The sequence below is a fragment of the Dipteris shenzhenensis genome, chromosome 24, assembly GCF_047967505.1.
Source record: "Dipteris shenzhenensis isolate YYH24624 ecotype China chromosome 24, Dip_SZ_1.0, whole genome shotgun sequence".
NCBI lineage: Eukaryota > Viridiplantae > Streptophyta > Polypodiopsida > Gleicheniales > Dipteridaceae > Dipteris > Dipteris shenzhenensis.
The window spans coordinates 4,057,802-4,085,250 of NC_141619.1; the positions used below are offsets into that span (position 1 = coordinate 4,057,802).

Below are 27,449 nucleotides of genomic sequence, written 5' to 3' on the forward strand. Positions count from 1 at the left end.
GCGCTGGGACAGAAAAGAACTGCAGGCTGAAGGAACAAAAAAAAAAGAAGCGGATGAAGCGGTCTGCTCTACGATGTGTTGCGCATCGTGAACGTCTTCGAGCTCTCCGGCGATGGCGATGGCGAGTACATGCACCTCTGGCCACTTATGGCGCTGATGGCGGAGTTGCTGGCGCCGACTGGCTAGCTGCTGGTGGCGCCGCTGGCGTCGCTGGTAGCCTTGGCGCTGGCGTCGCCGGTGGCCTTGGCGCTGGCGACGAACAACCTCTAAGGCTGATAGCGCTGGCAGCGCTAGCAGCTGTTGGCGCTGCTGACGGCGCTGACTGCTGGCTGCCGCTGCCTAGCGATGGCAGTGCTGCTGGCTGCCTAGCGATGGCTGTGCTGCTGGCTGCCTAGCGATGGCTGGCTGCCTAGCGATGGCTCTGATACCAATTGTGGTAGGGGAGAGTAGGAGCACACCGACACACACAAGCAGGATAAACACAAGAGTGTGGGGATAAAACATATGTGTGTACCTCCCCTAGCACACAGTCAACCTTTTATATGAAAGGATAAGGTTACAACACTAAGTACGGTGTACTTAGTGTACTTAACAAATAAAGTACTAAGTGTACTAACTGTACTTGGGTGGCCATAGTGCCTTTACCCCAACATGACCTATATGTTTTCAAAATGCACTACAAAGGCTGGATAGTCTATGAGATTGACAGTGTTGGGGGCTGGGGGGAGGCCGTTAATTGTTGCATTTGCCTTTCACAAGTTTAAAGATAAATTGTATCGTCCGTTTTTAAACCCCTTTGTTAGCCCCAACTCCCCCTTTAGAAAGAGGCAATTCCACCTCTCACACACAACTTGTTGAAAGCCTTTTAAGCTTGCAGGGTTCAGCATGAAGACGAAAAGCGGCCACATTACAGCATGTCCAAATGTGTCATATCCTTGTGTAGCATCTTGGAAGAGACAATTCACTAGAAGGAGTGTGTTTTTTATTTGGTTCAAGATGCATAACAGGGAGCCAAAAAAAGGCTGACATAGAATATTTCCTTTATGCAAAGTATGCAGCACAACATGGGGTACAGTTTGGTAAAGGAGTCACTGGTGCCTGCAAACAAACAAGCAATTGACATGCATAGTGCCACTGAAAGTTTCATAGTAGTAAAGCTATTCTTCGATGCTCGTATAAAAGATGATGAAATGCATATTTCATTCATCAATTGCAAAGACCAAACTTAGCATTACAGCCTTTTATTAGCTGATGAAATACATTTTATACTTAAAGATGCAATATTTCTTAATTTTTGACTTCACAAACCTATACTGTGGCATACAAGACGATGGTGCAGATGAACAACTTCTTTAAAAATGTAGACAAGATACTCTCAAAAGATTGGGCTTTTTTCGGGGAAACGGAAGGGGGGGGGGGGGGGGGGGGGGTTGTTTGTGGTTAATTTGTAATCTGTGACTGCTTGACAAAGCACCTACTTAGATAGCCATGATGAAGGCATGCGCCATGCGAGGCAGCTTTCTACAATTTTCTAGGCATGCATTATTGCACCTTTCATTAATCAAGAGTCCTTGTAGAAGTAATTCACACAATCCATCTTACCATTTTAACAACGTGATAAGAATCTCAATATGCCTCTGCAAACACTGTTTCTCTTTGTGTTACCTTTATTCTCTTACGCTTCCAATTGAGGGAAAAAAGGAGTTAATCTAGTCACAAAGGAAGCTACCTGTAGTCTTCAATCAGATGCTCCTTGTTTCGAGCATCGTTTAAAGAAAGTCCAATGCACTTATCAGCTAGCTCGTCCTCAGCTCTTATGCGAAGCTCCTGCAATTTTCCCGCAAGAATTCCTTGCTTCGCTATAAGAAACAAAACAATTTTTTCAACCTGCAAAAAGACAAAGATTCCATGAAGAAAATCTTTGTCATTCTATCAATTTTCTTGTTTTATTTATGGAAAAGAGGGAAAAAATAGAAAGAAGGAAGGCACCCTAGAAGAGAAAAGAAAGGAAGGGGGCTATGGACTCCATTTGCAGGATTAGCGCATCATTACCATATCAGTACAGTAAAACTCATCAAGCTACAGAGGCACTAGCACAACCACATCTTTTGTGTTTGGCTTACAAAAGCAGCAAAGGTTGTAATGAGTAGGTGGTCTTTCTCTACTATAATTTATCTGTCTGAAATTTTTGAAAAGAGTATAAGAAGACAAAGTGGAAAAGAAAGGGTGTAAAGGGCAGCTTATAATACATATGATAGACTCGAACATATGCCCAATGCATACAATGAGACTGGTGTAGAATATGACAGATGATATGGTCCTTCACATGGCAAAGTGCTGTTAGAAATGACACAACAGAGGGTACGCACAGCGGAACACTAATAGTAATGCCTAGGAGCTCACACAGTGTGATGTGGGGTGAGGAATCACAAACTTCTTAACTTATGTGCATAGATGTGCAAGCCAGTAAATAGACAATGCTCAGGGACAAATATAGAAGCAACACTTTATATTTCCGTCCGCCAGAAACTAGGACAGGATACAATACCAAAAGGTCCTTCTACTACAAGTGGCACTTCTAGATCTTTGAGCCTACGTGCTCCACCTCGAGCATATGCAGACTCTCTGTCTAGATCCCTTCCACCTTCCTGTCCGGAAGCCAGCCTAGGTGGGTAGCACCTTGAGCTCAGTTTGCAGCTCTATGTCAGCCTCCTTCTCCTCCTGTGTGTAGGTCCAAGGGTAGGCTCTCTGCTGTTGCTGTCTGCTCCCCAACTGCTGCTCCAAGTGATAAATGAATGAGGCCCAATGGCCTCTTTATATAGGCCCAAGGCCTGCTCCACAAAAACCGACCAGCAGCATCATTCTGGCCGACCCAAACAGGCCGACCAGTCTGCTGGAAAACCGCCATTAAAGGGGTCTCATTACAAGGGCCCTTGGCCCACAATACTAGGGCTTTGGCCCTCCTTTCAAGGGCAGATGCCCTCCTACATATTCAGGGTCCAGCCCCCTTCTGCCCTGCCATTTTCTAGGCATGGTAGGCTGGCTGGAACCAGCCCTATGCCTGGCCGACCAGGCTGCTGGTAACCCCCGCCCTGTTGCACCTCTGCCCTGCTGATGTCAGCGCACCCTTCACAGGGCCCTATTGCAAGTCGTACGCCTGTCCTTTGCTTTGACAGCTGCCCACATGGCAGCTTATGTGCTGCCCATGTGACAACCCCAATATCACCAGGTCTATTTATAATTATGGTCAAAGAGTTCTTTAAATTGGTCAAAGCATTGGCTTTAGTCAACGACACCTGACTTCGGTCAAGAAGACCTAACTTCGGTTAAGGAGATTTGGTTTAGGCCAAGAGGGTTGACTTTAGTCAACCAAGATATTCCAACCTCAACTGGAGAGATTTGATTATTATTAAGCCGCCTTGACTATTGCTCCAACCCCCTTAATTATAGTCAAAGAGGGTTGACCCTCGTCAACCAGAGAAATTAGTGTATATGCATGCGCATTGGTGTGTTTGGTGGCGACGCCGACAGAGACTAGGATTAGTCTAGAGTTTATTTTTGCCTGCAAAAGCTAATAGTTAATGGGTGTCATGAAGAAGAGAGAACACTGCTGAAATTATTCAAAGCAAACATGGATTGCTTCGTTTGTCTACTAGTTGTGCAAGTGTTAACGAATTAGCACATAATTGCAAAGCAAGAGGCTTCCTAGTGGTTTGCATTGGTATCAGAGCCAGCGCCATCTGCCTTCTTAGGCGGTGACGATCCTAGAGAATCTATGCAGAGTAGGAATAATTTGAGCGATGCCTCGATTTCTACGCACTGCGCTGTGAGCGTGACAAGCCAGCCATGTACGATGACGCTGCACAACAATATTCGGATGTTTGAATGCCTAATAAAAGATTGGGAATGTCCAGATATGCTAATTTGTTGGCATGACGAACGGGAGGCTTGTAGTTGATCACGTGATGACTGACCCCTGGCATCACGATGGATTACTCGATGTAAATGGCCTTACGAAATCACCAAGGACGGACTAGGCGATAATGCCCTTGCGCTTGTTACCGCTTGTGTCATCCGCAAATGGAATTGGGGAAATCTCAAGGTCCCTGGAATGCTTAGCAGTTCGAAGTTAGGTGAACTGGATCGAACGCCTGCACGTGGCCGTCTAAACGAAGGCACCTCACTGAAAGCATAGATGGCCTTGTGGGCACATCATCTAATGGTCTGCTTCAACAAGCGTTGAACAAGCACTAAGGCGATCGATTTGTGGGACTCCTGACATGGTTTTCATTTCAACAAGAAAAACCCCAAGATGGGTTGACCTCGTGAGTCTGCCCAGAGACGAATAGCAACACAATTTTTCTCCCAACAGTATTCCATAGAGCAGGAAAGGGGCCTGAGTGCTTTACTGGAAAAATGACAAGCCCAACATGCTGAGTTTGAGTGATTTGATGCCTAAGAAAACTTGGGGGTTATGCCTTGAGAAAAAAGCATATTTTTGGCACCAAGAAATTGCATTCATGTTACTCCATTAGCTTCGTGTGCATGTACAGAGTTACGTACACTAAGAAGACTTATTCATTTCACCTCTCAAGCATCTTGATGTAGTTCTTGGGATGCCTAGGTTTTATCGTCGAAAGAGAGTTAGACTTTGTACATAGGGGTAAAGCGCAACGGATTGTTGCCAGGAACAGAGGAGATACTATCCCCTTGTATCTGATCTTTCTATTAGTAAAGCAATGAAATTTGCAGTTTCAACGTACATGGTTTTCATTTTAAAAAAGATTTGAAAGAGCATACTGATATGTCTGGATGCTGATAAAGAAAATTTTCAGTTTCTTGTAAGTTTTAAAGATTGCCTTACCAGCAGTGCTACTCCCTGAGAGAGCAAAGGATCATCAAATAGAGCTTATGCCTGCCAGTGAGCCAACCTAATAGCCCACCTTACAGGGTCAGTGCTACTCAGAGAGAGGAGATTACGGCTTAGGTCCTGGACTTGCTATCCAACGGGATGATTCAGCCTACCTCCTCGTCTTTTTGTACAGAAGAAGGATGGTTCCTTCCATATGTGTGTTGATTATCGCGCACTAAACAAAATGACCATCAAGAATAAAATCCCTATTCCATGCATACGTGATGTGTCAGATCAGCTTAGTGGAGCTGCTTCGATATATAGCAGGATAGATATTAAAAGTGGTTATCATCAAGTCCACATACAACCACAGGATGTGCATAAGACCGCATTCCGCCCTACCATTGGTTTATACGAGTATTTAGTGATGCTGTTTGGTTTGACAAATAACCCTACAACCTTTAACCGAATAATGGATCATATTTTCCATCCTTATAGGCATTTCACTGGTACCTTATTCGATGAATCATAGTCTTTTCAAAGTTCGAAGAAGAACAATGGGAACACCTTGCAATTATCTTTCAAGAGCTGTGTAATCATCAGCTCTATGCCAATAGCAAGAAGAGTGAGTTTTTCTTGGAAGAGATCGATTATCTAGAGCATATTATTTCCAAGAATGAAATTTAGATGGATCCTACTAAGATTCAAGCCATTCAGAAATGGCCCGACCTGAGAAGTGTTCATGAAGTACGCAACTTTCTCGGTCTTTGCTCATACTACAGAAGGGCTATCAAGCATTTTGCTGACATAGCTGCTCCACTTCATGACTTGACCAAGAAGAATGCAGGTTTCAGATGGGGTGAACCACAAAAGATAGCATTTAGTACACTCAAAGGAAATTTGACTACAAAGCCAATTCTTTTAGTCCCTAACTTGTACAAACCCATTGATGTGGATTGTGATGCTTGCTTTGAGAATGTGTTAGGGCTGCACTTCATCAAAATGGCCATGTAGTGGCTTATGAAAGCTGGAGACTACGAGATGCTAACAGGCCCATGGAATCTATGAAAAATAGTTCCTAGCTATGATACATGCCATTAATAAATGTAAGCACTATCTCTTGGGTGCAAATTTTACTGTTAAGACTGACCACCAAAGTCTGTTCCTGACACAGACCAAGCTCTCAGAGAAGCCCAAGAAATGAGCAAATATGATGTCAATGTATCACTTTCAGGTTGTCCATACACCAAGAGCTCAAAATAGAGTGGCAAATGCCTTGTCTCGAAGACCTCAGGTCAATAATGTGACCATTGCTTATCATAGGGATCTTAAAGAAATGAGAGAGCAATATCAGTGACCCAGATTTTGGAGAGATAATGCAGCAAATGCAGAAGGGAAGTCAGTATTCCATGAAAGATGGCTATTTAATGATAGCTGACTGCCTATGCATCACACGAGATATGAGGCAAAAGATTTTGGAGGAATCCCATCTACCTCCATATGCTGGGCATAGAGGAATTGCAGCTATCACTCAAGCTTTGGTGAGGTATTTTTCTTGGCCAGCCATATGTAAGAATATACAAAGTTTGTTACAGAATGCCTTACATGTCAAAAAGACAAGTATGACATATGGAAGTCGCCTGGCCTACGGATGCCTCTTATAGTGCCTTAGGCACTATAAGAAAGCATAGCAATCGAATTTATCTTTGATTTGCCACGATCAAAGGCTGGAAATGATGGGATATGGACTGTTTTAGACAAATTGAACAAGCATGCCCATTTCATTCCAGTATAGAAAACAATCAAGGCAAACCATATGGCCAAATTTTTCCTGCCTTAAATTTTCAAGCACCATGGTATGCCTAAGTCCATTGTTAGTGACCGAGACCAATTATGACCAGCCTATTCTGAAGCGCTTTATTTGACAATTTGGGGACGAATCTGAACTTTTCTTCTTCTTTCCATCCCCACATAGACGATCAAAGTGAAGTAGCAAACTCAACTATGCTACACCTTTTGAAATGCTATGTGGCTGATCAAAAATCAGATTGGGAAAAGTACCTTCCATTCGTGGAGTTTGCATACAATAATACAATTCAAACCTCCACAGGTAAAGCCCCATTTGAGGTCATTTATGGAAAGGTGATTCTGCCACCAATCCTGAGGACCAAAGATAAGATATTTGCAGCTGATCAGTGTGCCAGAGATCTCCAAACAGCATTCAGCCAATTGAGGACAGCCATTGAGAGATCTCAGGAGAAACAAAAGAAAGATGCATATAAACATGGAAGACAGCTAGACGTCGAGAGATGGGATTGGGTACTTTTAAAATTTGAGAAGGCCACGCTCCACAAGCTTAAGAGTAAAGAGACGTGTATGCCAAGCTGTCTACCAAGTACTATGGGCCCTTCCAGGTCACAAATGAAATCAATCAGGTAGCATATAGATTGCAGTTGCCAGGGCATCGAAAGATTAACAATGCCTTTCATGTGAGTCTTCTAAAGAAATATTAAGGGCTTGAGCCTACAGAACCTATAACGGAAGATCCACCAGAAGTGGAAGAGCTGGAGGAGATCCTTCAGCTAGAGTATATCATACGACACGCAAGAGACCTCAAGGCAAGGTATTTTATAAGTACTGTTAGAAATGACCCAACAGAGGGTACACACAGTAGAAGACTGGTAGTAATGCCCAGGAGCTCACACAATGTGCATGCATGTGGGGTGTGGAATCACAAACTTCTTATGTGCATAGATATGCAAGCCAGTAAATAGACAATGCTCAGAAACAAATATAGAAGCAACTCTTTATATTTCCATCCGTCCACAAAGTAGGATAGGATACAATACCAAAAGGTTCTCCTACAAACTGTCAAGCACTTCTAGATCTCTGAGCCCGCGTGTTCCACCTTGAGCATATGTAAGACTCTCTGTCTAAAGTGTACTTCTCAACCTTGCTGCCCTGAATGTCAGCCTAGGTAGGCAGCCCCTGCCAAGCTTTGTCTGCAGAACACACATTCTCTTGGTCCTCCTGAATGTAGGCCCCAAGGTAGTTGTTCCACTGCTCCAACCTGCTTGTGAATGGCTGCTCCAGAAGAAGATGATCTCAGCAACCTTCTGCCCTAGAAGACAGTCTAGGTTCAGCCTCACCCAGGAGCTAAGTCTGCAGCAACACCTCTCTCCTTCACTTCCTGCCCAAGGATGGTGGATATGCTGCTCCTTTCTGCTCCTCCCGAAGCTGCTTGGCTGGATATGAAATGAGGCCCAGGGCCTCTCCTTTTATAGGGCTCAAGGCCCCCTTGAACCAACTGACCAGCCAGCCCTAAATGGGCTGACTGGCTGGTCTGTTTGGGCCGACCAGTCTGCCCCCTCCCAGTCTGTAAAACCAACCTGGTTGGGGCTTTTCTTCAGACCCTATATAAGGGCCCTAGCCAGGCCCTTTTAGGCTGCTGCTAGGCTGCCCTTTTGTTGCTGCTGGAGACCCTCTTGCAGGTTTCATACCTGCCCACACACCCCCGCCATGCAGCCGTACTGCAGCTATACAAGTCCGCGCGCCTTGCTGATGCCATCGTGCCTCCAAGGATCTGCACAGTCTCGTACAGCCATGCATCATCACCCGTACTTAGAGACGCTGCTGTCCCATCCTGTTCCTTCAGGGATCCTCCTCTATTGGCTGTGAGGTGCTACCCATGTAGCAACCCCCTCCCTCTCTCTTCTCTGGGCATCTTCTGCCCTTGGTCTTCCTCCCCCACGCTCTCCTCATATGGGGGCTTACAGATGGGGAGGAGACCATTCCAAGAAGTACCTTGTCAAGTTTAAAATTTATTCAGATTTTTTGACCATAGTTAAAGAGTTTCTTATTTATTTATAATTATGGTCAAAGAGTTATTTTAATTGGTCAAAGCAGTGACTTCGATCAAAGACGATTGACTTCGGTCAAGACGGCCGGACTTCTCGGCATACTTACCAAGGAATGAGAATGTTTCGGAAACTCAGGTGCCGCAGACGGGAACGTTTCGGTAAGAGGGGACGGGAGCCTGAACGCCACGTCATATGACACATCATCAATTCATATAGACATATAACAAATTATGAAAAGAAAACCACTTTTAGCACCTGTAAACTTCCCATTTCAGCTTTAGACTTTTAAAGACAATCTTAAACTTAGAAAGGGGGGCTGATAGAGTGGACTGAGAGAACGTAGAAGGGGGAGAGAGTGGGCTGAGAGAAGAGGGAGAGAGGGGATAAAAAAGAAAGAAAGAAAGTCTATTAACGTCCACTGGAGACCAAAAGGTCTATGGGACAGCAAGAAACCCTCTAGTACATCTGCTTTAGGGAGAGCACATGGCAATTCATATAGAAATATAACAAATTATGAAAAGAAAACCACTTTTAGCACCTATAAACTTCCCATTTCAGCTTTAGACTTTTAAAGACAATCTTAAACTTAGAAAGGGGGGCTGATAGAGTGGACTGAGAGAACGTAGAAGGGGGAGAGAGTGAACTGAGAGAAGAGGGAGAGAGTGGATAAGAAAGAAAGTCTATTAATGTCCACTGGAGACCAAAAGGTCTATGGGACAGCAAGAAACCCTCTGTACATCTGCTTTAGGGAGGGCACATGGCAGCTCCCAAGGAGTGCAAAAAGCAACGCTAATTATTTAGAGTACCTACATGATATTCTGGAATAGTAAACAGCCATACATCAGTTTAAGATTGAGAGTCTTTTGGTTTTGATTTAAACTCCCTGATTAGTGCTACGCCTTCACGGTAAACTGTCCATTTTTCATCTTTTCTGGCAGCCCTGACTTTAGCTAATTCAATTGCCTTAATCTTGAGTTGAGTTTGTGTAAGCTCTTCTGCTATCCATACTTTGGTGCTGTTGAAGAAGCTTGATCCACATATCTTTTGACTTCAATGTAAGGATTGCATGACCTCTATAGTGCAAAATAGAAGCTAGCCTGGAGTCGTCATCATCCTGCTCATCACCATTCACCCATTCAATGTTGGGCAAGCTTGATTTGATCTTTGTCAATATTTCACTATATGTGTCCTCTTTGTACCAATCTTCTGGGAGCCCCCCTATTCTAATCTTCAGCGCATTATCACATCCAGCTTCGTGTTCTTTAATCTCTGCTTGGATATCAGACTTACTTGCTTTGTTGTCCACTTCCACAATCACTTCCTTCTTAGCAGTTTGTACTTCAATGTGAATAAGTTCTTTGACTGTAGAGACTAGCTGCGGGGTAGGGGGGGAATCCTCACAAGATTTTACATCCTCATCAATTACTGCCTGCTTACCAGGCCCTTCCAGGATGAAGTCGGGCCTTTACTTCTGCCAGCTCCAATCGTAGCGCTCTCACTGCCTGCTGCAGATAAAAAATCTTATCCTGCTGCCCAAGGATGGGTCGTTTTGAGTCTTCTTGTTGGTAATTCCGTGCATTTGGAGAGGGTGTCATGGCTGCAACTGTAGAGTACCGAGTCCTGATGGCTATTGAAGGAGTTGAAGGAGTTGAGGGGGACTTGGAGGAGAGGGTAGGCCAATCCATAGTTTGCATGATGAACCCCATGGCTTAACCTAACCCCCGGGTTGGATTGGGGGTTTAGCCCAACTCGGGGTTAGGGAGGATTAAAACTAGACTAGGTACAAACGGGAGGTATGGACAAATACGGAGGTACAGACGGGAGAGGCTGTACGGATGTATGGCTGTACAGTCGGGGAGGTGTACGGATGTACGGAGGAAGGGAGAGGCTGTAAGGACGGAGAAGTTGTACGGTGGTACAGACGCTGTGGTACGAGAGAAGCTGTATGGAGGTACGGCTGTGGTACGGGAGAAGCTGTACAGAGGCTAGTGGAGGACTGAGAAGCTGTACGGTTGTACGGCTGTACGGCTGTGACGAGAAGGGGAAGGTGTGCGGATGTGGTACGGAAGGGAGAGGCTAGCGGAATGGAGAGAGAGATATATATAAGGTGCTGATAGGGTGGGCTGAGAGAATAGGAAGAGAGTGGAGAGAAGGGGGCTGAACCTAAATCTCGAGAGAAGGGGAGGTTGAGAGGAGAGGGGGAGAGTGGAGAGGCCTCGGCTAAGAGGAGAGGTCCCAAGGAGGCTTCGAAGGGGGCTAAGGTATATAGGAGCTAGAGGACAAAGCAACAGCAAACCGCAACACCAACAATACAAGGAAAAGGTGTTGTTCGGGAGCTTTACCCCAACCCACAAAACCCTAAAACCCGGAATGCCAGTCTAGGGCCGGAATGCTAGAACGGCATACCCTGGTAACATTCCAGGCGTTCCCTACTCTGTCTAGAACGGCATTCCAAACATTCCGGATATCGAAATGCCATTTCGTGGTAATTATGGACTTCGTCAAGATACTTGTTTTAGGCCAAGATGGTTGAGGGTTGACTTTAGTCAACCAAGATATTCCATCCTCGGTTGGAGAGGTTTAATTATTATTAAGGCGCCTTGACTGTTGGTCAAAGCCCCTTAATTATAGTCAAAGAGGTTTGACCTTGGTCAACCAGAGAAATTCATGTGTGCGCGTGCGCATTGGTTTGTCTGGTGGGGACGCACACAGAGACTAGGATTAGTCTAGAGTTTATTTTGCATGCAAAAGCTAACAATTAATGGGTGCCATGGTCGTGTGCTTCATTGAATTGTTGCAAGTACCAAGAGGGGTGAAAATGTCTATTCTTGTGGAGCTAAGTGAGAACCTCACCAAAGGGATTGACCACGGCTATTGGAAGGCCCCAGACAGACCCAACCCATGGCATGGATCTAAAAAGGGTTCTACTACATCTGCTAGCTGTCACTGATACTAGGATAACTCAGACTGTATTAGCGGAAATAGCAAGAAATAGTAATGAAAGTATTGGGGTGGGGATAGGATCTCTCTTACATAAAGAGGGCATATGGGGCTGGCTTACTAGGCTAAGAGTCCTTTATTACAGCAATCACCAAGAAGAAAGAAAACTTGCAAATGTATTAATGATCAATGAATGAGTCAAGTACAGCTGAAGCCCCCTTTTTATATTTGGGATAAAGTGGGCCCGCACATTAATTTGTATGGGATAACTCCCAAAGGGGTGCTGCGTGGCAATGCCCCATTAAAAGTAGCTCTACAAAGAAAAATAAATGGCTAATTACTAAGCCGGAAAATTACTACTGTTACAATCCCCTCCTGCTTACAAAAATTTTGTCCTCAAAATGAAGGCAACCAATACAACTGAAAATGAAAGAGAGGGTGTAAAAACAGTCCAACCTAGTAAGAGCAAGAAAGCATGGACTCAATCCATAAGATTTGGATACTCCTGCAAGACACTCTCGGATTGCCATGTTGCTTCCTCATCAGGTAATCCTTTCCACTTGATGAGATACTCCACACTTTGTTTCTGAGTATCTTGTCTCTATAGCCCAATATCTTGTTTGGAACATAGTCAACTTGACCTGATTCATCCATTGGTGGAAGTTCTGTTGCAACTGGAATGGATGGTCCCACATATCTCTTAAGTAGCGAAACATGAAACACATCATGGATCTTAGCAGTGGCTGGTAATCTAAGTTTATAGGCCAAGTCTCCCACCCTTTCTACAATCTGAAATGGGCCATAAAACCTGTGAGCCAATTAGAATTAGTGTTTCCCCTTAGAGTGGCATAGCCTTCTCCGTTGGTCTGCATAATCCTTCATACGGGATTGAGCTTTGAGAAGATTATCCTTGGCCAACTGCAAAACAGCCTGCAACCTGTCCACTTCCTCCTGGGCATTTTGGTTGAGAAGGACTTAATAATCCCTAATGGTGGAAGGTAGTTGGACTTGGCACCCATACAATGCTTCAAATGGGGACAACAATTGAGATGGGGTTGGTAGAATTATAGCAAAACTCTGCTAAACACAGCCACCTGTCCCAAGACTTTTGAGTTTCAAAGCAAAACTATATTAGGTACTCTTCCACCCTTTTGTTGGCATTCTCAGACTAACCATCTATTTGAGGATGATATGTTGTACTTGGAGCCAACTTAGTCCCAATTTGAGAGAAGAGCTCCTTCCAAAATTCCACTCATGAACTTTGCATCCCTATCACTTATGATCTGCTGTGGGAGTCCATGTAACCTGAATACATGCTCCACAACTTGGCCAGCCACTTGAGAGGAAGTATATGCGGGCTTGGTGGGTATGAAGTGGGTTGTCTTTGTCATCCTGTCCACAACTGTAAATATACTATTCCTTCCTTTGGCTGTAGTAGGAAAATCCACAATAAAATCCATACTTATGTGAGTCCACTTCCCCTCAGGGGATGTAAAAGCCCTACTGGAAATGTATTCTCAATCCTGTTTTGCTGGCAATGCACACATCCCTTAACATAGCTCATGACATCTTTCCATAACCCCTTCCAATAGAAGCTTTCCTTTACTTTGTCATAGGTCTTACCCAAACCAATGTGTCCAGCCATTGGTGAACTATGCATCTCCTCCAAAATCAATTGCTTGAAAGAAGATGAGGGACCAAATATACACTGTCCAAGTACCATAAAATACCACTCTTCAAGGCATATTGAGGGTAATCTTTGCATTGTGGGTCTTGGAGAGCCATGAAGATCTCAGCTGAGTCTGGGTCCCCCAAGTATTCCTCCTGAATATCATGAATCCAATCCTTGTATAAAGCGGAAATGGCATAGCATTGACATGACCATAGTCTGGATGATGCATCAGCTATAACATTCTCCTTTTTCCCTCTTATATTCAATGTCAGATTTATAGCCTTGAATAAAATCTAACCACCTCTTTTGCTTTGGAGTGAGAGTATTTTGGGATAGAAAATACCTCAATGACCTATGATCTGTCCTTACTTTGAAATGACTACCATATAGGTAGTGGTGTGACTTTTTGATTGCATGTACAACAGCAAGCATCTCTTTGTCATGAGTTGGAAAGATGTACTCTTTATCACTCAGCTTCCTGCTTTCGTATGCAATGACACCATGGCCTTGCTTGAGGACAGCCCCAATGCCCTTCCCACTTGCTTCAGCCTCAATCAAGAAAGGCTTAGAAATATCAGGGCTTGCCAAGATTGGAGCTGTTATGAGTGCTTCCTTGAGGTCATGAAAAGCTGACTGAGCTGAAGAGTCCAAAGAAAAAGCACCCTTCTTAAGCAAATCCGTAAGAGCTGCTGCTGCCTTAGCATAGTGTCTAATAAATATCCTATAAAAAGATATCAATCCAAGGAATCCCCTAAGCTGAGTGAGTGTAGTAGGTATGGGTCATTGCTTTACCACCTAAACTTTAGAAGGATCAACTGAGATACCCTCTGGAGTGACAATATGTCCAAAATACTCAACCCTTTGAACCATGAAAGCACATTTAGAAGACTTGGCATATAACTGATGTAACCTGAGAATTTCCAACACCCTAGCAACATGTTGGAGATGCTCCTCCTTGCTCTTGTTGTATATAAGTCTGTCATCAAAAACACTAAGACAAACTTGAAAGATAGGGGCCAAGAACTTAGTATGAAAAGTTGCAGGAGCATTAGTGAATCTAAAGGACATCGCTTTGAATTGATAGTGCCCTATTTCAGTCCTGAAGGCAGCCTTGAACTCCTTCCTTGATCCTTATTTGGTGGTATACCGACGTAAGATCAATCTTGGAAAAGTATTTGGACCGTTTGAGTTCATCAAGCAAGTCATCAACCCTTGGAATTGGAAACCTGTTTTTGAAAATCATCTTGTTCAACTCCCTATAATCAATGCATAGCCTGAAAGTATCATATTTCTTCTTGACCAATAAAACTAGAGATGCAAAAGGTGACTGCCTAGGGGTGATGAATCCCTTATCTAAAAGCTCCTAGATCTGCCTGGCCACCTCCTCTTTTTCCACTTTGGACAACCTATATGGAGCCTTCTTGAAAGGTCTAGATCCCCCTTCTAAATGTATAGCATGATCCACATCTCTTTTTGGGGGAAGACCTGGTGGAGGGTCTCTTAATATACCCTGATATTGCATCCGCAATTCCAGCATGTCTTTATCATCCACCTTGAACATATTACCAGATTTTTGAGTGCTCTCTTCACTCAAGCTTTTGGGCAAATATACTAACTTCTTTCTCGAGAAGCCTCCTGAGTTGCTTGACTGATATCATCTGCAATTTCTGAGATTGAATTCCAGATAAGAAAACCACTTTGCCCATGTCTAGAAAATGTCATTGTCATCTCTAAGGAACTTACTTGGAGTCTTGCGCCAATCACAACCAAGTATAATATCAATAAGTCCCAAATCCAAAGCAAAGTGTTCAATAGTACATGAATGTTAGCACTTAGCCCTAGTATGTCCTTGTAGGCTAGCCTTAGGACTCAATCAACCCTTAGGTTGACTTCATTGGTCAACCATATGGTTGACTTTGGGGCCATATAGGCCACCTCTTTGCACTTTCTCATTATCCATTTGCAAGAACTTCGTGTTCCTTCAGCTTGGTGTTTGCTCCCTTGCATTCCATTGCTTCCCACACCCCCCAGTGGTATCATAGCTCACTCTGGTGCCTCATTTCATCATAAGAAATCTGTTTTTGCAGCAGAAAAACAGTCCAGCAGCTATTTTTTGACTTTTTGAGGTATGATTTTGATGTTTCTCGAGATTTATGAGCTGCTCAGATACAAACGACCTTGTCTCGCACCATCTCAACCGAAAAAAATTGTCCAAACAGTTGTACGGACGTCCGTACGGACCTGTGCAAACATGCGCACATCGGTGCCAAGAATCTGTACAACTTGACAAAAGTTGATTTCGAGCTATTTTGGGCTGTTTTTTGAGGTTTTTTGCTCAGAACTGGACTCTTTTCATGCCTTCCTCCAGCCGCTCCAACCTGCTCTAGCACCATTTGGCTGGGATTTTCTTCCTCTTGACTCTCATTTGCCTAGTACAATTGGATTTGAAGCTTTTCGCCCTCTTTTATGTCACATTTGCACACATTGCAGTGACATTGAGGTGATTTTGCCCTAGAAATTGGGGCTTTTGTGTCACATTTGCAAATTTTGCAGTGACATTTGCTCCTTTTGGTCACATTTTGGGGCTTTTGCAGTATTTGCCCTCTTCTGACTCCATTTCGACTCCCACGTTGGGGATTTTGGGTCTATTGCTAGCAAATTGCCGGATATTTTCATATTTGCAATTTAATTTGTCACATTTTCCTAAATAGCAGTGACATTTGGTTGCTTTAATATGAAATAGATTTGGTCACATTTGCAAAATTACAGCTTATTTTGGGGCTCTTACCAATTTGCCCTCTTTTTGGCATAATTGCCCCCTCCAAATTTGGGACTTTTGCCAGATTTACTGATATTTGCAGCATTCTTTGCTTGACACAGCCAAATTTGGGTTCTATTTGCATGGGCTATTTGCCCTTTGACATTTGCGGCATTCAGCCACCATTTGGAACAGATTCAGCTCAGATTTGCATTGGACAGATTTGCTGACATTTGCCCTTAGATTTGGCTGGTCATTTGTAAGACAGCTATTTGCAAGGGGGTCCTTTGATTGGACATATATTTTCTTGTAGGTCATTTTTTGGGTACAGCTTGTGCATTTTGCTTAGGGTTTAAGAAGCCATCTTGGCATTGACACTTGCAAACATTTGCTGACACTTTTGGTCTAACATTTGCAGCCAGCAATGAGATACTTGGGCAGCTAGCTCTTTGCATTGTCACCTTGAGACTGTACACCTTTAGTTTTGGGGGATTTTCATTTGCAATGGCAAGCCATGAATCTTTTGGGATGCTTGCAACTGAGGACAACCTTGATGGCACCAATTATCCCATGTGGTTGTACTTAGTGCGCCACCTGTAGGTGTCCAAGAACTTTTGGGGAATTGTATCTGGATCGGAGACTAGATCTGTCTCTTCATAACACTTCTCCCTCTGTGCCTGCCGTCGACCCTCCAACACAAGAATAGATTCGTCGGGATCAACGAAATGCACAGGCACATGCAGTGATTGCCATGAATTGCAAGAGAGTTGTTATACCTCACATTCGGACTTGCAAAACAGCCAAGGCTGCATGGGATACTTTGGCCAATCTTTATCAGATACGAAATGAGGCCAGAGCTGCTTATTTCCACAGCCATCTTGACAATGTTAAGATGAATAAAGGGGGCAGCATGGATACCTATTTGACACAGGTCAAAGACTTCCGAGAGTAGCTCATCAATGTTGATGAGATTGTACCAGACTCACAGTTGTGTCTACCACACTTAATGGGCTTCATGACTCATATCAAGGATTCGCCATAACACTTTGACTAGTGGCCATGGGTAACCCCAACCACTATGCTTTTGATCAGCTGATTTCCCTACTCCTATAGGAGGAGGAGCAGAGTCGCCAAAATAGGGTTGCTTCCAATCATGCAGATCAAGCCTTTACTACTAATCAGAGGGGCAAAGGAAAAGGGGAGGGAATTCACAGCAAGCCCAAACCTACATCTGGTACCTTATCCTCTTCCTCTCCTGCCGATGGAAAGAAGAAGAAACGCTGCAATTATTGCAGGAAACCAGGTCATGACATCTCTTGAGTGCCGGAAGCGTATTGCTTTCGAGAAGAAGAAGCAGGGACAACCAGGAGAGCAAGGTCTTGTTGTCACAAATGCTCCAGCGGCTAATGTCACAAATACAGAGGCAGCCAATCTTGCTCATGATGAGTGGGCATTTATTGTGGAGTGTCATTATAATCCTACTCTCCATGATTCAGCTTTTGCAGCCTCAAACTGGTACTTTAATAGTCAAGCTTCCAAGCACATCACTTCATGCAAAAATCTCTTTCATACATTCAGTGGTGTTCCAAAGTGGGCACTGTCACTTGTGCAAATAATGCAGCATATCCCGTGAAAGGGATTGGTCAGCTAATTGTCCCTACAGCATCAGGTGATACCGTTCCACTTGTGCAAGTTTTATATGTCCAGGTATGAAAAAGAATCTGATTTCTATCTCAGCCACCTCCACACATGGCTTCAGAGTTCTTTTTCATGATTATCGTTGTGCCATTTATAATAATCGGTATGACAACTATATTGTACTTACTGGAACACTTAATAGAGGACTATATCATCTTGACATATATGCACAATAAGCTGCTATAGAAGCTAATGCCGTGGCTGAATCTGTAATTTCTGATACACATCTATGGCATGAGAGATTGGGACATCTCAACTTCAAAAGTTTGGTGAAGATGCATTCGCATGACATGGTCATAGAACTTTCACCCATGCATGCACTTTAAAAACATGTATGCAAGGGCTGCTTATTGAGCAAAATGCGTAGGATTCCATTTCCCAAGAACGGGACCCTTGGTGCATCCAAGAAGTTGCATCTCGTACATAGTGATGTGTTCATACCGATGCTGACGGCATCAGTTGGGGGGTACTATTACTTTGTTACTTTTATAGATGGATTGCCTTGGTAGAGAATTAGAGAGGGGAGAAACTCTTGACCTTCCGCACTAACAGGGGAGGTGAGTTATTGTCCAGGGAATTTTCTGATTTTTAGGCAGCCCAGGGTATCATTCATTAGTGCACAGTGGCCTACACTCCGCAACAAAATGGACTTGCCAAGCGTAAAAATAGAATAAAAACGAAAATGGGCAGGTGCATGCTTAAGGGAAAGTCTTTGCCCAATAGATTTTGATTGGATGCAATTATGTGTGGGCAACTATATGCTCAATAGAGCACCCACTCCGGCATTGAAGACCATGACTCCCTATGAAGCATGGACGGGTCGTAAGCCTGTTATTTCTTACATGCGGGTGTTTGGGTCTCTTGTTGTGTATGTGCATGTACCCTCTCAGTTGAGGCATAAGCTTATGCCGGCTTAGAAAGGCTCTTTACGATTTGAAGCAGGCACCACGGGCAAGGTATGCCAAGACACATTCTTTTTTGTTGTGCCTTGGGTTTCATAATAGCCCAACAAAGGCTACTCTTTATGTCCAGAAGAGTGAATCAGAATTTCTGATTTTGATTCTATATGTGGACATGCTTATCACTGGGCCAGACTTGCAGAAACCCATGACTAATATGAGCCGGTCGCACTATTACTTGGGCATCCAGTTTCCATCTGTTGAAGGGGGTATAATGATGAGTCAGTCCAAGTAAATTGGACAGCTCTTAGACCGCTTCCAATTTGAAGATTGCAAGCCAATTTCTACACCATTGGATCTTGGCTTTCGTTTCTCCTCCGAGGATGGGAGTGCACCCTTTGATGCCACCCTTTATCAGCAAGCCATGGGCTGCCTTATTTATTTGTCATACTCGGCCTGATCTTTAGTATGCTGTCTCTCAGTTGAGCAAGTACATGCACATGCCTAGTACACGATGCCTAGTACACGGCATTGTCAAGCAGTGAAGCGGGTCTTCCATTATTTGAAGGCCACACAAAATTTGGGACTGCTCTATGGTGCTGAGTCTCCACTGGTCTTGCATGCTTTCACGAACAGTGACTGGGCAGGTTGTTATGACACGAGAGTGTTCCACAATGGCAACTATTTTATGCTTGGATCTTCATTTCATGGTTCAGCAAGAAGCAGCCTATAGTTGCTACTTTCAGTTGTGAAGTTGAATACAAGGCAGCCTTCACAGCTACAGTAGAGTGTATCTAGCTTGTAAGCTACTCACAAATCTTGACATCAGCCAACCAGCTTCTACTACCATCTACACTAACAGCCACAGTGCTTGGGCTATTGCGAGAAACCCAATGTTTCATGCGCGCACAAAGCACATTCAGGTTCATTATCATTATGTTCGAGAGCGACTGTCAACTGGAGACATACAGTTGTCCTATGTTCCCATACAAAACAACTTAGCAGATCTCTTCACAGAGGCTCTACCACGGCCCAAGTTTGAGGCTTTTCGACTTGGCACCATTTGTTACGTGATTTTGATCTCCATGTATTGTCATAGGTTGCTATATCCATCTTAGACGAATATGTGCAACCATGATATAGTTTCCAGGTATACCTGAGATGTATCCAGATACTTCAGTCATACCATGGAGGGGGTCTTATTAGCACTTAGCCTTGGTATGGCCTTGTAGGCTAGTCTTAGGACTCAGTCAACCCTTAGGTTGACTCACTTGTCAACTATATGGTTGACTTTGGGGCCATATAGGCCACCCCTTTGAACTTTCTCATTATCCATTTGCATCGTGTTTCTTCAGCTTGTTGTTTGCTCCCTTGCACTCCACTCTCATTCCAATGCAATGAATACTCTAGAAGCATGCTACTTTGGTAAACAAAAGTGAACCAACTTTGGCAGAAGCACCTCTCGAGCACAAGGTATTCTTAATTTAATTCACACATATGTATGGGGTTATGCCCAGACCCGGAGCATCAATGGTTCACTTTACTACTTGACTTTCATCGATGACTATAGCAGATATTATTGGGTCTACTTTCTGAAAGAGAAATCTGAAGTCTTCTCCAGATTTTAAGAATTCAAAGCCATGGTAGAAGACCAGATAGACAGAAAGATCAAAGACATGAGATCCAACAGAGGAGATGAATACATGTCTTCATCATTTATGAACTTTTGCAAAAGTAACGGCATCTGAAGACAATTCAGTTGTGTAGATACTCCTCATCAGAATGCAAGAGCTGAAAGGAAGCTGGAATGAAATTGCAGCAGCAACAATGAGCTACAAAGCTCGAGTAGTCATAGAGATAAAACCCTAGAATGAACCTTAACTGGGGTTAAAAGATGTATGGTGACTAACTCACCCACAAACTCAACCTCTAACTGAGGTTAGGGATAAAAAACCTTAATAAAGGAATAAAGTGCCCCTAGCCACTTATTACATAACATTGGCCACTGCCTTAGCAGAGAGAACGCGAGAGAATAAAGCTGAAGCAAGCTGGAATGAAATTGCAGCAACAACAATGAACTATAAGGCTACGGTAGTCATAGAGATGAAACCCTAGAATGAACCCTAATTAGGGTTAAAAGATGTGTGGTGACTAACTCACCCAGAAACTCAGCCTCTAATTAAGGTTAGGGGTTAAAAACCTTAATAAAGGGATAACGTGCCCCTAGCCACTTATTACATAACATCGGCCACTGCCTTAGAAAATATAAATATTTTTAACAAACCATTGCTGATCTGAGTCCACTATCAAACTTCCTGAAGGTAATGCCTCCACCATGTGCGGGCACAATCCTCCAAATGTAGTACTGCAAATTGGATTTTGGCAACATCACTTCTTGGGCTCAATTTAAAGTAGTCTTCCAACTTATCTATTCCTGCAGCTCATTCGGTGAATTAGACTCTCCTTTGAGCTTCTACAGGACAATCTTGCCCTTGTAGTCCATACCCAATCCTGACCCTTGTTCAATCTCCTTTTGAATATCTACCTGTGTAGCCTTCACAAACTGTGTGAAAGTCATGGCTTCTTTGACCTCACGATCTTACTGATTGTAGGCCAATAATGAAGGGCAGCTTGATACACCTTAGAAGAGCTCGACACACCATCATGGCCTGTCCCATGAGCTAGATTAGAGTCTAAACCCCTTGACTGAGTTGCATTCCATGAAGGTATGGGCTTGAAAGAGTGTTGTGGATAAGCCCTTCTAGCTTCACCCATAAATTCACCCCTGCTGGGATTCATTCCAGCCTGGCATAAGTCCACGGGCCTCTTACATAGGTCTTCCTTGACAATCTCTTTACCCTTAGGCTCAACCGTACTCCTCACAAGGTTAACATCAGTCCTCATACTCCTTAGCTGAGTGAAGGCATTGTCAAACTTAGCTTTGGAGTCTCTCTCCACACCTTCAACCCTCTGTTCCAGCATGGAATTGAGTTGGCCTACTTGGTGAAATAGCTTCTGTTGTTGGTCCACAAGCTGCTGCATCAATTTGCTTTGCTTACCCATCATTAATTATTGTGGTTCCAACATAATTACCATGAAACCTTCAAAATCAAGCTTGGCCCTAGGGTGAGGAGACTTGGAAGGTGATTGGTTAGGGGATCTTGGAGAATAACTTTGAGATTTCTCCTCTTACTCATGGGCACTGCCTAGATTACCATCTAGGATTGCCGATGCCTCCACTTGACCCATCAATTGAGCTTCCTCAAACTATTTTTCAGGTCTAGGATCCCTGGATATCTTACCCTTCCTTGAAGTAGTGCCTGATTTCTTGGGACCCATTGAAGTTAGGAGCAAATGTCCTCAATATCTCAATCTTTGTTTAGAACATTGTTTGGACAGAAAGTCACTGTTACAAGCACTATCTGTAGAAAAAACACTCTCTGAATAGAATACGCTACTGCCAGGGCAACAAATTCACTGTCCACATGGCAGCACCGTGCACAATGCACAATCTGCCCTAATTCTGACTTGGAGGGCTCAATTACCAATGTTTGTTGCAATTCAGGTATAGGCAGGGTAGAATAGAGCAAGATAGCTTGTAGAAGTAGAAAACCGTAGATTATATGGATTGTAGGTTGAGAAATCCCAATTACGTGCCACCTAGAGCAAATTTTGAGACAAAAATAGGGTAGGGTTAAAAGGGCTCAATTAAGTCTAAAACTTGGTACAGGGCTTGTTGCTGCTAGGGTGACTCCCTGTATGCAGTCAAAACCAGATTTGAAGCTATAATTTGCCAGATCATTGCAGATTGGTGAATCTTCCTGGGCCCCTGATATCTAAGCAATCTTGGATCAAATTTGAGAATTCTACTGAATTTATTAATGGCTTATATCACCCCGAGTCTGCTGATGTAAAAATTTTCAAAATCTGAGCACATTGGCATTTAGGGCTGATCAGAGGTTAACACGTGGCAGAGCATGATTCAGACCACTTCTCGTGTTGGAGGTTTGCACAGGGCTAGCCCTTAGGCTCAAGATGAGGTGCTCCGAATTTCAGAACAAAATATTGAAAATCCACCCACAAGTTCCCTAAAAAGGGCTCTGATGCCAAATTAGACAAGGATTCTACTATTTCTTGCCGTTTTTGCCAAACAATCCGAGTTACCCTAGTATTAGTGACAGCTAGCAGATATAGTAGAACCCTTGTCTCAAAAGTAGTTAGTTTGGAGGCACGTGGCTCTCCTTTGTAATCACATTCACGTAACAAAAGGACACAAAGTTGAGTCTGTGAGGTTTGTACTCAGCAAGCATTCTTTTAATAAAATATCTCTAGAGGGGGGTCCATCCTGTTGGTTTTCAGTGGAGAGAGAGAGAGAGAGAGAGAGAGAGAGAGAATTCGTGAAAATTTTCAAAGCAAACGTGGATTGCTTCGTTTATCTACTACTTGCGCTAACGTTAACGAATTAGCAAAGAATTGCAAAGCAAGAGGCTTCCGAGTGGTTTGCATGAGCAAATGGGTTTGCTGAACCTTCTGCACTAGATCCCCTCCTGGATCACCACTCGCCTCTCGTAGGCTTCAGCAGCTTGCTCTAGGGTGAAGTTTTCATGCTGCTCCCTCCTGTAGCTCCATGTACTCTCTTACAGCTTGTAGGTACATACACTGTGGAGCCCAATATGGGCTGAGGGCTGCTCCTACATTGAACTAAAATGCCACCGCAAGTGGACCCTTTTATAAGAGCTGAACTAATCACACAGACTAGTCTTGGGCTTGAGACACCTAAGACACTTTGCATCTATATAAGTGAGAGCCATTACCCACTTGGGTTATTCTTGGAAGGAAGGCCTTCCAAGAATACCCAGCTAGGTTGAGAGCTCGCCCAAGCTTGTGTCTCCCTAACAACATCACAGATTGGACTGCATGGTATGGGGCGCGTAGTCTTATCTTGAATACAATATGGCCAAGGTTGCCTGGCCTCTAGCTCAAGGGTGCTCCTAAGGGATCTTCGGTTGGGTGGTGATGCACTAGCCTATAACCCAAAGGTTCTCCTATCCACAAGGGCGTGAATTTTTTGTTGTGAAATTTACTAGTGAATACCTTTAGCCTGCATGTGGGCAAGGCCATGGGTTGTAGGTGTTCAAGGGCCCCCTAGGAATTAATGCCTTGGGGGTGAATTAATTGTTTGGTCCAAAAAGCAGCAAAGGGACCTTACGATTTAATGTTGGGCCGTTGATATAGTCCAAAGAGTGCCCCATAGAGGGGGCATGGGGCAATTGAAACGTGGAATTGCTGTGTGGCACTTTCCAAATACAAGGGGGCTGTTGGAAGCATCGGGTAGCATCGCGTGAGTGTAATGCTCCAATCAGCTGCAAGCCATTATGAAGAGCGGGCTGGTCACACAGGATGCCCTGCTCTCCTTTGGAAGGCCTATGTTGTGTAGGGAATCTCACAGTAGATAGTTCGATCCTTTGTTAAATTCCCGTCGGTTTCATGGTTCCATTGCTAGGACTCACCATCTTCTTTAAGGAGAGGCGCCTATGGTTGTCTCTGGTGCAAGTACAGCTTGCTGTAATTGAATCATAGTTAGAAGAATTCAGCAAGAATGGCACATTCTGATGAGGATTGGGATATGGAACAGAAATCCTCTCAAGAAGCGCAAGATGGACAGCCTATGAATGAGGGAATCCTCATGATGATGAGTATGCTGATGGACAGCAAGCTGTAAATGCCTTTGATGTGGATGTTTCTCAGTCTAAAGGGTCTAAGGAGAAGGAGGATGCAGAGGAGGGAACTCCTCATGATGATGAGTATGCTGATCAGCAAGCTGTAAATGCCTTTGCTGTGAATGTTTCTCTGTCTAAAGGGTATAAGGAGAAGGAGAATGCAGAGGACGCCGATGCATTGTTGAACGCATAGAGTTCGGTGGGAACACTAGCCAATCTTACTCAGGACTTGGGGATATGCAGCCCGAAATGCATAATGTAAGGTATGGAAATATTGGCATGCAGTCAGGAATGTAGAGTGGAATGCATGGTCCTATGGGAGCTCCTGCAGGTATGTTTGGTAGGCAACGAACTGGGGCTGGTATGGCACATCCTCCTATGGGTAGTGGCAATGTTGGTCACGCTGTTGGTAATGCTATGCAAGCACCATTTTTGCAGCCACCTGTTTATGATAATCTAACACTCAAAGGCAAGGCAAAAGACTGAAAGTGGGGCAGCAGTGAAGTTCGAGACCTTTAATGGGGCACAAGATAGGCTAAAAGCTTTGACTTTTGTTCAATAATTTGATGCAGCCGTTTTAGGAGGTAACTTCACTCAGCCTTCTAAAGATGCACAAGGCAAACGCCTTTCTAAAAGGGAATGCATTGCAGTGCTGGACAAATTTGTTGCTTCATAATAAAGCACATGTTGGAGATAAGTGCACACTAAGTGTACTATTTCCTAGTCTACAATAGTCTAAGTCTAAGTCTAAGTCTAAGTCTAGTCTTTATGTCTTGAGTATGTGCCATGTGGCACTTCTACAATTATCCCATAAGCACTCTTGCTTTATGTCTTGTACTTTGGCCCATATATTCAATGGGTCACATCATTGTAAACTATCAGTCTAGCTTGTGTCTTGTCTACACTCTTCTCAAGGTATTTCTTATCTTTCAGTCTTGTCATCTCATTTCTAGTTTCTAGTTCTAGTTCTTTCTTCCATATTCCAACAGCACCATCTTCTTATGTTCAGTTTAAGCAGATATTCTCAGCTGCTTAGCTGACTATCACATTCGAGGTGGATGTAGTGATAGCTTGGGATGTAGTCAACCGCCATAACTTGAAAGAGCATAATAAGAAATTATTGGAAGCTTTGCATCTATCTCAGCAGATTGCGAAGTATTGTTGTGGGCTGCCCAAAGAAATTAGAGCTTATTGCACTAAGACTAGAGTAACCAACATCTCATAGTTGACTGAAAATGCAACTACCACCGATGCTTTGTTGCTTGGGAAGACTAGTGGTTACAAGAGGAGTAACAATGATAATTTTGAGAAAGCAAGGAAGCCGAGAATGTTTCCAAGGCTCCTTTCAATAGAGGGAAGAAGCGTGATAGGTAGGGATGCTACAGGGGGCAAGGTGAGAAGTCAAATGTCTTTAATCTTCTTTGACCCAAGGGGCTCGTGCAAATTTTATTTCTCCTGAGCTCGCAGGCAAGTTAGGAATCCGTGCAGAAGAGATGGGACCCATGAGTGAGGCTGGCTTGGCTTGTCCTGAGTTCAAGACACCTGTTACTCTATCATTCGGAAGCTTTGTTTGCATATTTAGAGTTTTGTGGACAGCTAGGAGTTTTATATTATGCCACTTGAGGGAAGTGATGTCTTGTGGGGAATGGCATGGCATCATAGAGTTCATGCTATACTGGATACTTACAATCGGAAAATCCTTTTTTTTTTTTTTGTGAGAAGAATATTTTATTGCTGTGAAATAATTACATTCATAGGTACTCCAAAAGCGAAGTAACTACTACTCAACCGAAAATCTCAGTATAAGCCATATATACATCATGGTCAATCAAATGAGTTTGAAAGCAATCATAAAACGATTGCCATAGAGATCTTTTGAAAAAAACAAAAGATGGAAAAGTAGGATCACCAAAGACACTATGATTTCTGTCCATCCATAGAGTCCAAAGTGCCCAGTAGCGCACCCAAACAAAATATAAATCAAAACCCTGTCTAGCTGGATGAAAACCAAATAACCAGAAGAACCTGCCAAAAGTAACAGTAGGAAATCTCGCTCGAAGTCCCTGACGAATGAGAGTGAGGAAATCACAAGTATGTGGACAGTGCCATAAAATGTGAGGCACAGATTCAGTAGACATCGGTGGCAAACAGCTGAGGCAATATGTCTATGCGCGAGTAACTGCCCAGATGAAAAAATGCCAAGTAGGACTCGCCAGAGGAAAACCTATTGCCTAAGAGGGACTTTATAATGCCAAAGGAGATACAACCGCTTTCGCCACCACTTTGATAGGCGATCCATATGCCAAACAAAATTGGCTCTGTCAAAAACCCAAGGTGGAGGTAACAACACTTTATACAGAGAAGGCACTGTGATATGTGACAGCTTCAAAGGACGGGCTGAAGAAGAGGAAGAATGGAGAATCCAATCCTCAAGCCTATCTTGAAGTTCCAAACGAGGTACCGGCAAGAAAGGTTGAAGCATTTCTGCAATTTTGTGTCATAAAGGATGATAATGAGCTCCCAAAAAATACTTGCTAGCAGCCGCAGAAAAAGATAAAAGATAAAAGAGTGCCATCATCCTTAAGTACATCCGCCACAGAAGCAATCCCTTTGAAAGATATAAAATAAGAACGCCTGGGTTCTTGTATAGCCAAAGGAGGGTGGAATACTTTGGACCAATAAATATTCTCAACCCTTAAGGAATTTCCCAAGAAAGAATCCCTGCCATTCCATTCCAAGTGGGATAAAATATGCTTCCAATCAAGAAGCAAACGAGAGACAAAAGGGCAGCCTCTAATCTTCCCTTGAATAGAGCCAAGTAGAAAAATCCCACTGTGTAGGCTGCCAATGCCCAAAAGTAGAAGTATCAATATGCAACAAAAGAGAGCGGATCATGAAAGCCCAAGGCTGACCCCCTTGCATAAACTGTAACATCATTTTTCCCCTGTGAGCAAGTATATGCACTTAAATATTGAGTATGTTCAAACCCCCGTGCATCTTTGGAGAACAGAGACGATGCATAGAGAGTAATCTGAGACTTTTCATGCCAT

At 43.6% G+C, this 27,449-nt stretch overlaps 1 protein-coding gene across 5 annotated transcripts in view; it reads right to left on the minus strand.

Annotated features, from left to right (window-relative positions):
* Nucleotides 1–27,449, minus strand: part of LOC147886101 (SPX domain-containing membrane protein At4g11810-like) — a 134,360-nt gene that overhangs the window by 29,716 nt on the left and 77,195 nt on the right. For 4 of the 5 annotated variants that reach the window (XM_087395525.1, XM_087395522.1, XM_087395524.1 and 1 more), the window contains exon 4: nt 1,730–1,887. In XM_087395525.1, coding sequence (XP_087251651.1) covers nt 1,730–1,887 — 158 coding nt within the window. Of the gene's footprint in view, nt 1–1,729; nt 1,888–8,818; nt 8,889–27,449 lie in introns of all 5 variants that reach the window. The other variant, XM_087395526.1, reaches the window with a different exon arrangement.